The 9,638-nt window shown below is 50.1% G+C and overlaps 2 protein-coding genes across 2 annotated transcripts; both read right to left on the bottom strand.

Annotated features, from left to right (window-relative positions):
* Positions 1–235: 235 nt before the first annotated feature.
* Positions 236–1,357, bottom strand: LOC135398651 (uncharacterized). The gene has a single exon (XM_064630035.1). The coding sequence runs from the start codon at positions 1,355–1,357 to the stop codon at positions 236–238; it is 1,122 nt and encodes a 373-aa protein (XP_064486105.1).
* A 186-nt stretch (positions 1,358–1,543) lies between these two features.
* LOC135398649 (uncharacterized) lies at positions 1,544–3,226 on the bottom strand. The gene has a single exon (XM_064630034.1). It carries the CDS (start codon positions 3,224–3,226, stop codon positions 1,544–1,546), a length of 1,683 nt encoding a protein of 560 aa, XP_064486104.1.
* Positions 3,227–9,638: the final 6,412 nt, after the last annotated feature.

The raw sequence follows: 9,638 nt of genomic DNA, 5'->3' as shown, positions 1-9,638 counted from the left end.
CTACTTCAACGGTAGAAAGAGCGGTTTATTTGTTCGATGTGGCCGGGACCATCCTCGAAGAGAATGTGGAAAATGGTGGGCCGTCATGAAAGGAAGAAAACCAAATCGAACACGCGCGCAGGTGCCAGGAACACCTGACAGGTGATCGGGGACACGTTATCGTCGTCCAATTTCTTACACTCCCCGGGCGCAGATGAGAAGCTTAGACAATCGAGGCCGCAGGTACCAGCTCCAGTCAAAGCTCCAGCTTGTGGAGGTGCTGGACGGGACGACGTATTTCTGATCCGTTGGGAAGTAGTACCCTGCACGCTCGGATGACTCCGTCGCGTCCTGGCTGTACCTCAGATATACGTGCAAGTGGCCACACTGCTCTTCCTTGTGGTTTGGAGGACAGGAGCACTAGCTCGCCCACCTTGAAGGGTACGATATCGCTGCACTGGAAGCGATGAGCTGAAGGCAGCTCGCATATATAGTCGCGGGTCCACCTGCGCCAAAAGCTCGCCAGCATCACCCGTCGGAGATCTGCCTTCTCGATAAGCGAGGAACGGGTTTCATCAGTGGTACTGCTGGTCTGAGGATGCTCAGGTAGGAGAGTCAGGCGCCTTCCAACCAGAAAGTGAGATGGACAGAGTGGTGAAAGGTCTCTGGGATCGTCGGAGAGGTATGTCAATGGGCGCGAATTGATCGTGGCCTCAATTTCAGTGAGGATGGTTGTCAGCTGCTCGAACGTCAGTGAGCTACGTCCTAAAGTCTTGCGCAGGGCGTCTTTGACTGATCTCACCAGCCGTTCCCAGAACCCGCCCCACCAGGCTGCGCGCTCGGCGATGAATACCCATTGGATATTGTAAACTGCGCAGTAGCGCTGGACGGGTTCGGCATGGATGAGCCGGCCAAGTTCGGCAAGGTCCGTGGAGGCCCGCTTGAATGTCCGGAAGTTGTCAGAGTACACTTTGGCAGGTATCGATCTACGAGCGATGAAGCGTCTGAAGGCTTGTATAAAATCGTCTGTGGTCATTGAGGATGCCAATTCTAGATGCACGGCGCGAGTGACAGCACACGTAAATAGGACGATGTATGACTTCGGCGTGGTGCTCGAGCGATCAGTACGATAGTAGATCGGGCCTGCGAAGTCAAGCCCCGTCACATGAAAGGGTTCGCTTCTGGAGAGACGATCTGGAGGAAGCGAAGCCGTGGCTTGGCGTGTGACCTTACTCCCGAACCGGCGGCAGACGACACACGCATATATGACTCTTTTGACTGCTTGACGTCCACGTATGATCCAAAACCTCTCACGCAGTTGAGCGAGGGTGCCTTGAACCCCGGTGTGCATCTGGTTTACGTGGGTGTACGTGATCATGAGCCACGTGAAATAATGCTTGCCGGGAAGAATTATAGGGTTGATCGTGGAGGAATTCAGCCCACTGAAAACTAGCCGAGTCGTGAGCCGGAGGATCCCTTCGGTATCGATGAAGACTGAGAGGTCTCGCAGATTTTCGTGAACGGCAGGATTTGGTCCGAATACCTCTTGCTGTACAGTCTTGATTCAATATTGCTCGGCTCTGTGCAAGTCGTCGGCTGACAGATGAGCATTGCCATGCTGTGGAGCAGCATTAGTTGATCTTCTAGCACGTTGTATAAACCGAAAAATCCATGCCGTTACTGCGAGTAGACGGGTAAAGCTACTAAAGTTGTTTATAGAGAGCACAGCCTCAGTCGGAGGTCCGGGAACAAGTAGTAGGGAGACATCTACGTCAAGCTGTGCATTGAGTTCGATGGCATCTGGCAGTGATTCAACCGGGTTTGGTGTTGGGGGCCAGAATGTCGTCGCCTGTTGGAGCCAGGGAGGGCCGGATACCCATAGAGAGCTCTGTGTTAGTGTTGTGGCAGATACCCCGCGGGTAAGGAGGTCGGCAGGGTTTTCGCATCCAGGACAGTGTCTCCACAGATGAGGGGGAACGTGTCGTTGAATATCTAAGACACGATGGCTTACGAAAGGTGTTAGGCGTGAAGGTGCCGTCCGAATCCAGGAAAGGGCAATCATAGAATCTGTCCAGGCGTTGCAGTTGTCGCGCACGATTGAGAGTGCATCTGTGACGGTCTTGAGTAATCTGGCTGCAAGGACAGCTGCCATTAGCTCTAGCCTGGGAAGGCTCTGACGTTTCAAAGGGGCCACTCGCGATTTGGCAACGACGAAGGTGACACGGCAAGTCTTTGGGTTGCGAAAGTACACAACCGCCCCATACGCATGCGGGCTGGCATCGCAAAAGGCATGCAGCGAGAAAGTTGAGACAAGGTCGGGGCTATCTGGGTCGAGAATACGTGGGAGCGCAAAGGACGTAAGTTGGTTGAGGTCTGAGCACCAGGTGTTCCATACGATTGAACTTGCAGTCGTGAAGGTAGCGTCCCATGGTGTTTTTTCTTCCCAGAGGCTTTGGAAGAGAATCTTGGGGGTTATCGTGAACGGCGCCAAAAACCCGAAGGGATCAAAAAGCCGGGAGACACTACGTAAGACGTGGCGCTTCGTACATTGACTGGACTTGAGGAACTCCGAAATGGAAGAGAGAGAGCATGTCAGGTCATCCCGACCGGTATGCCAAGTGATGCCCAACACATTAGCAGGTACAGTTGACACTCGCGTGTAGCCTGAGCGTTCAAACTCTTGCTGAAGAGTGGGACTGTTTGTGAGCCATTTCCGGACTGGCATGCTTGCAGTTTCAAAGATCTGAAGAGTTTCCCGGAAAAGTTTCATGGCTTCCTGGGTATCCTCGGCGCCAGTGACGAGATCATCAACATAGAACCGTGCTTTCAGTCGACTTGTCGTCCATGGATAAGTAGCCTCCTGGTGCTGCAGATGATGATGTATAGTGGCAGCTAAAAGGAAAGTGCTACTCGTAGCGCCAAAGGGAACGCGTGTCATGCGCCATATTTCGAGTCGGGGCAACTGACCTTCTACGGACGGAGTGGTTTCATACCAGAAGAAACGAAGGAAGTCTCGGTCCTGAACGTCCAGAAGAATTTGAAGGAAAGCCTTCTCAATGTCGGCTATGATTGCGATTCTGTGTAAGCGAAAAGTGAGTAATAGCTTCAGCATGTCGGGGTTGAGATTAGGACCGGGTTCGAGGATGTCATTCAATGATTGTGCTCCGGGTGCTTTGGAGCTTATGTCGAAAACAATTCGGACTTTGGTAGTTTCACGATCTTCGCGTATGACCGCGTGGTGGGGCATGTAATAAGCCTAAGATGCATCAGTTGATGTATCGGTAACCCTTTCTGCGTGATGATGTTCCAGATACTGCCGGATAGTCGTGTCATACGTTTGGAGAAGTGTTTTATCTCTTCGGAGAGTGCGGGTGAGGATAGCCAGACGCTTCAGGGCTACTTCCTTGTTATCGCCTAGGAGTTGCACATCACCTCTCCAAGGAAGTCTGACTGTGTAACGCTGGTCACTGAGTCGCGCAGACTCGGAAAATCGTTGCACTATCGGATTGTCGTCCGTTCTCAGGGGGGAGATATCGTCCTTGATCCCGAGATGCTCAATGTCCCAGAATTTTTGTAGTTCTTTGGTTATAGTTACGTCCTGAGCTTGAACGTGTAGAAGATGTGTATCCAATGGGGTTGGACGTGAAAGTTTGAGCTCTCCTGGCTGGGGACCTTGTAGTACCCAGCCGAAGATTGTTTCTACGGCCACGAAACCGTCACACAATTTCTTCACTTGGCCGGTGACGACGTGCCAGTAGTAATCGCAGCCTATTAGCAATGAGATGCCAGGTATGTCGAGTCGAGAGGCAATATCGTCCGCAACGGGAATACCAGATTCAACGAGTTGGTCACTGATGGCGGCTGCTAGAATTGGAAGGTTTCCCATACACATATCTTGGAACTCAATGGCCTCTATTTCCAGATGGTCGTGGGCCAAAAGTGGCGTCAGTGACATTCGCACCCGGCGAGACAAGGTTTCGGCATTTGCACGGCGTCCTAGTGCGAAGATAGCGAGCTGTTCGTGACCTGCTGTGGGGCATCGTAGCTGTGCTGAAACATCCTTGCGGATGAACGTCCGTTGGCTTCCTCCATCAAGCAATATACGGATGAGCTTTCTCTTAGGGGAACGCGGGGCTGCGACCCATGATCTTGCCGTTTGAAGTAGGATGACCGAGCCATTGTGAACACTAGAAACGTTGATGGAGGTGGCGGCGCCGTCATGCAAGGAATTCCCAAGAGGTGGGGGCGGTAAGTCATGCTGATCTGAGCTAATCGCGTAATCCACCGATGATGCATGCGTAGCTTGCACGTTCTTGCAACACAAGGATGTCAAGTGTTTACCGGTACAGTTTGAACAGGAAAGTCGCTTGGCAGTGCGACAGTCTTTAGCCAGATGCCGTGGTTTGCCACACTTGAAACAACATCCCGCTTGTCGCAATTTTACAAGCTTTTGCTCTGGGGTGAAGGTGATAACGCAATTTGCAACGGAATGATCGTTGGATCCACAAAGGAGACACGGAAAGGGCTTTCGCTCTCGAATTGTCGAGTCAGCGATGGTATTGAGCGCTACGGCAGTGACCAACTCGTTGAATCCGGTATTCCCGTTGCGGACGATATTGCCTCTCGACTCGACATACCTGGCATCGCATTGCTAATAGGCTGCGATTACTACTGGCACGTCGTCCAATTTCTTACACTCCCCGGGCGCAGATGAGAAGCTTAGACAAGTACCGGTCTCGGCTACCGGAGGAACCTCTCGTGATTCAGTTGCTACGTGCCTGGCCACGGTTCCAGATAGCTGTTGCGCGTGATGCCGATAATACTCTAGCTCCATGTCCGGTGGGAGTTTTCGTAGCAGCGCCGTCATAAGTACTATGGTGTAGGCGCTTTCGGGAACTTGTAAGCTCTTCAAATTCCGCATCCGTACTCTTACAGTGTCATGAAGGCAGCGGAGCTTCGTCACGTCGTCAGATGATCTTACATGAGGGAGTTCTAAAAGCTGTCCCATATGCTCTGTGATGAGTCGATCCCGATTGCCGAACTGTTGGTTTAAGATACTGATGGCTGCCGGATAGTTGTCCGCAGTCAAGTCGAGTCCCTTTATTGCCAGTTCAGCCTTTCCCTTCACAAGCGAACGCAGATATTGAAATTTTGCTATCGCCGACAGAGACGAATTCTCGTGCACACCGGAGTTGAACTGATCCCAGAACGATTGCCATGCTGATAACTCTCCCGCAAACGAGTCAATCTGAAGTTTGGGCAAGCGTGGCCCGGTTGCGGGAGGACGTGGGGCCACTGTTCCGTTAGAGATGGATGGCCTGTCATGGGCGCTTGAAGGCAACTGTACGACGCATTGCGAGAGGTGTCGAGTGGCACTGAGTGTTGCCTGAGCGATAGTTTCCAGGTACTGATCGCATCCTTGCGCCTCAGCATCAATCTCTTGATCGTCGACCAGCGCCGCTATTTCGCTGTCCATACCTGCGAGTACGGTGGCCTTCGCGGTAAGGAGAGAAAGTTTCAACTCGAGGTCTGGACGTGAAGGGCATTCAGCACTGAGAATCTCTTTGATTTCATCAGCCAGCTTCGTGATTCGTGACCGAACCGGGGCACGTAGTTTTCGAAGGCGGTCCATCGTTGAAGAGCTCTTTCGCTAATATTCCAGAAGAGACTTGGGTTCCCGAGAGAGAAGTAGGTTCCAGAGTGGGTTCCAGGAAAGACGGGGCTCCCGGGTTTCGGCACCAAAATTCGTCTAGAAAAGAACTACTTCAACGGTAGAAAGAGCGGTTTATTTGCTCGATGTGGCCGGGACCATCCTCGAAGAGAATGTGGAAAATGGTGGGCCGTCATGAAAGGAAGAAAACCAAATCGAACACGCGCGCAGGTGCCAGGAACACCTGACAGGTGATCGGGGACACGTTATCGTCGTCCAATTTCTTACAGATGGGTTATGATGTGATGGATTCTGAAGTTGAATTTGAATGATGGGTTATGAAGTGATGAATTCTGAGGTTGTTGAAGTTGAGTTACGGGCTCGTGATGTGATGGTTTATGACCGTGATGTGATGTGATGGGCTTTGCGGAAAACTGACCATGATGTTTTGTTGAATGAATTCTTAGCAAAATGCCGACCTATGGCGCGGCGCCACGACATCAGGAGCAGCCGCACGAGCGTCGCTCATCTCTAGGAATTTCGCGAATTGAACGGCCTATGGCACAAAAGTCTACAGCGTAACAGTTCTGGTTTACCATGAGAAATTGATGTTCTGAGGCTGGAACACATGGAAAGGACAAATACATACAAAGCATCAAAGTGCCTAAGAAATTAATGATGAAATATGGAAGTCACTGAAACGGTTAGCAAGCTGTAGGACTCGAACCCACATCTCTGTAATCCAGAAGATGTGGGTTCGAGTCCTACATCTCGCTAACCTTTTCAGTGACTTCCATCTTTCATCATTAGTTCTGGTTTATTTCTGTGCATCTACGCGAATGACTAGTGTGCAGCGCATTCATGTACTTTTGTTATTTCATGTTACGGTTCATTTATTGTCCGGATAGATGGATTCTTGTTCGATTACGTTAAATGGAGCAGTGTCTTTGCGAGTAGAACCAAGAAAAATAAGCGGTACAAATGTGAACAGGTTTCCTTGCACCCAGGAATGTTGTACTACGAGCACCTTAGACACCAGTAATTTTCCGGGACTTTAGGGGGGGGGGGGGGGAGAGGCCTGTGCCTCGTTGTCGTCGTTCCATCAGCACTATACTGCATATAGACGGTCGACGGCGGCAATAGACAGCCTTCTGTAGGCAGGTGAATCAAATGGCCACCCCCCTCTGTGTAAGCTCTCGGGAACCAATGACTGCGATGTCATCGTTTATTCACAATCATTTTCCAGAGTTTGATCTTCCACGGTATGCTTTTTGTGACACACGAGTCTCTTTGTGTTCGTCCTTTCTCTTCCTCATTTTCTTTTTGTTTTACCACACTGTGCCAATACGACTTGATTCTGCAAGTTTGATTCTACAGTCCCCCGTAAACGTCAAGTCAATCTCTTATTAACGGGCTTGATTGGAATTTTCTATTTGGAATTTGTGGCTATACCGACGCATCCAGTAGTTGTGAATCTCGAAAGTGCGATAAATGTCCTGGATGAAGTTAAGACACAGGTGAGGGAACAAGACCTATAGCTTCAAAACCCAAAACAAGGTGACGTGTGTACATAATCGTCAGTCCAACCAGAAAAGACAAGAACCACATTTCGGAGAGTTAAAGGGGCATCATACTCTCTCCCCCCATGGAGGCGAAATTTCGGGGAGGGAGGTGCCGAGCAAAATAGGTTGTTAGGGGGTGTAGGGTGGTGCTGGGAAAATCCCTGGCAGCCATCACGTTCGCCATAACGGCTTCTAAACAGAACTTTCAGAACAGAAACAAAAAAAGAAAAACATAAAAAGAGGCGGATGCGAAACGGATGTGGTGCTTTGCATTCTAAACATAATTTTTTATTTCTTCTGAAACTCCATTTCCAGCTTTTTCTTCTGCAATTCAGCCACAGCGATCTGTAAACGAAGGTACTCCATTTCTAATAGATGCTTCTCTTGTCGCTGTTCCAGCATCTGGCGGTGTTCTTCGGCTTTCTGTTGCAACTCTAGTTCTAAAAGCTGAACTGCTAACTTGTGCTCAATAGACTTGCGACGCTTGTCGCTTCTTATGGAACCTGTCCTCTCAACCAGCTCTGCTGACAGTGTGGCTTCCAGCAAGGTGGCCCGCGACAATTCTCGCTCCCCACATCTGTGTAAATTTGTTGTAGGTTGCGATGTGCTGGGCCTGATTGTAGATGTGCCACTGTAATCACCATTAGTGCGCGATGCATCCGAATTACCAACTGGAAAGGCAGGAGGAGATTGGCGTGTCGTGGCAGAAGTCTGGGGCAGGGATACAGGTGAAGTAGCAGGAGAAGGTATAAGGAGACGCCATAGGAGAAGACCGAGAAGAGGGCATGAGAGGTGGAGATGGTGGACAAAGCGGAGAAGAATGTGCAGGAGACGCATATGAATACACTGCACGACTGGCAGCCTGTGAATTACTCGGACCTGCATTATGGAAGTCAAAGCGTTGATAACAGGGAAAATGTAATGGCGAAGCAGGCAATGAAAACAAGCAACTGATGGATCTACTGCGCGATCAGGAAAGAGTACTCATATGTCACGAAGCATTGTAGTCGTCGTTCCTGACAGTTAACAATACATCATTAATAACTAGCTAAATAAACTATGGATTGATGCAGCTACCAAAACTTACTGGAACTATCCTGTAGCGGCTGACTCTGAAGTGGCTGCAGTAAAGCGACCACTTAGGGGGCTGCAACGCATGTGTGGCGGCCATCGCTATCGAATGTGTTCGAAACCCGTGTATTGACGTGTGGAGCAGCTGTTTCCACAAGCTGACTTCTTCTTCTGCCAATGAGATAACGGCCGTGAGCCACTAAGGGAGATTGGCCAGGACAAAAGGGGCGAGAGATGTTTGTCTATGTTTGTGCAGTAATGATAGGGGCTAAGGCCAGGTCAGATCAAAGTAACTTATGTTATGACATATATGACGTGTGATGACTATAATACAGGAACTGGATATGCACATATGTAGGAGTATGCGTATGGCGACTATACACGGCCAAAAGGATGACTGTATGAATGTGTGTGTACGTGAAAGTGTATGAGAGTAGGAAGGAAGTGCCTAGAAGCGGTTGGAGAGCACGATGTAGGAAGCAAGACCCGCTACCACAGCCCTATGACATAGCGCAGTGTGTGATGCTCCGAGAGACAGCACTGACGCCAATGAGAGTGGGGCTCCTAACAAGCGTAAGGGTGTCCAGATATACCTGCGGCGTAATTGGCCGAACTGAGAGTAGGTTAGCAAAAAGTGTTCAGTTGTTTCATCCTGGCCACAGTGGGAACAAGCAGGGGACAAAGATCGACCAGCACGGTGGAGGTAAAAATTTAGCGGCAGCGCCAGGCATCGAGCTCTCGTCACCAAGACTTCTGTCTGCCTGGAGCTGCAGAGGTTAGGGTTCCACGAAAAGACGAGATGTTCATATGGCGGGCGTGGGGGGGGGGGGGGGGCAGCTCGAGACAGACTTGTGAGCCGTCTGTACCTGGCAACAGAAGCTGACGCTGAAGCTGTAGCTGACTTATCGCGGACATGTATCTTCTTTGACTTCCTCCACCTGAAGAAAAGGCCGCGAGCTATAGCTTGGGTACGGCTTGGAGATCACTTGTGATACAGAAACACAAAAGACGACGAGGTATTTCCTATCCGTACCTGTTTTTCGAAATCCTTCCCGCGTTTCCAGAGCCTTTTCCTTCTTCATCAAAGCCTTCATATTGTCCCAAAGTTTTCGTAGTTGTTTAACTGTTCGTGGCCGGACTCCTGGCATGCTGTTGAATTCATTTGCCAATAATTGCCAGGTCTTGTTTTTTTTTGTGTGTGATAATTTTTGCGTCCGTTTTCTTGCTCTCGATGACCTCACGGTACTTGTAAACAAGTTGGGATACATATGCCTTCTCGTCCTCTGTATATCCCTTTGTTGCCCATGGGAAGTGGGACGACACTTTCGACGCGTTTGCATATATTTTTCTAGGCATCAGGCCCACAGAAACAAGAA

The sequence above is a fragment of the Ornithodoros turicata genome, chromosome 6 (assembly GCF_037126465.1).
Source record: "Ornithodoros turicata isolate Travis chromosome 6, ASM3712646v1, whole genome shotgun sequence".
NCBI lineage: Eukaryota > Metazoa > Arthropoda > Arachnida > Ixodida > Argasidae > Ornithodoros > Ornithodoros turicata.
The sequence above is the reverse complement of the archived record's forward strand: the minus strand, read 5'-3'. Positions and strand labels throughout refer to the sequence as shown.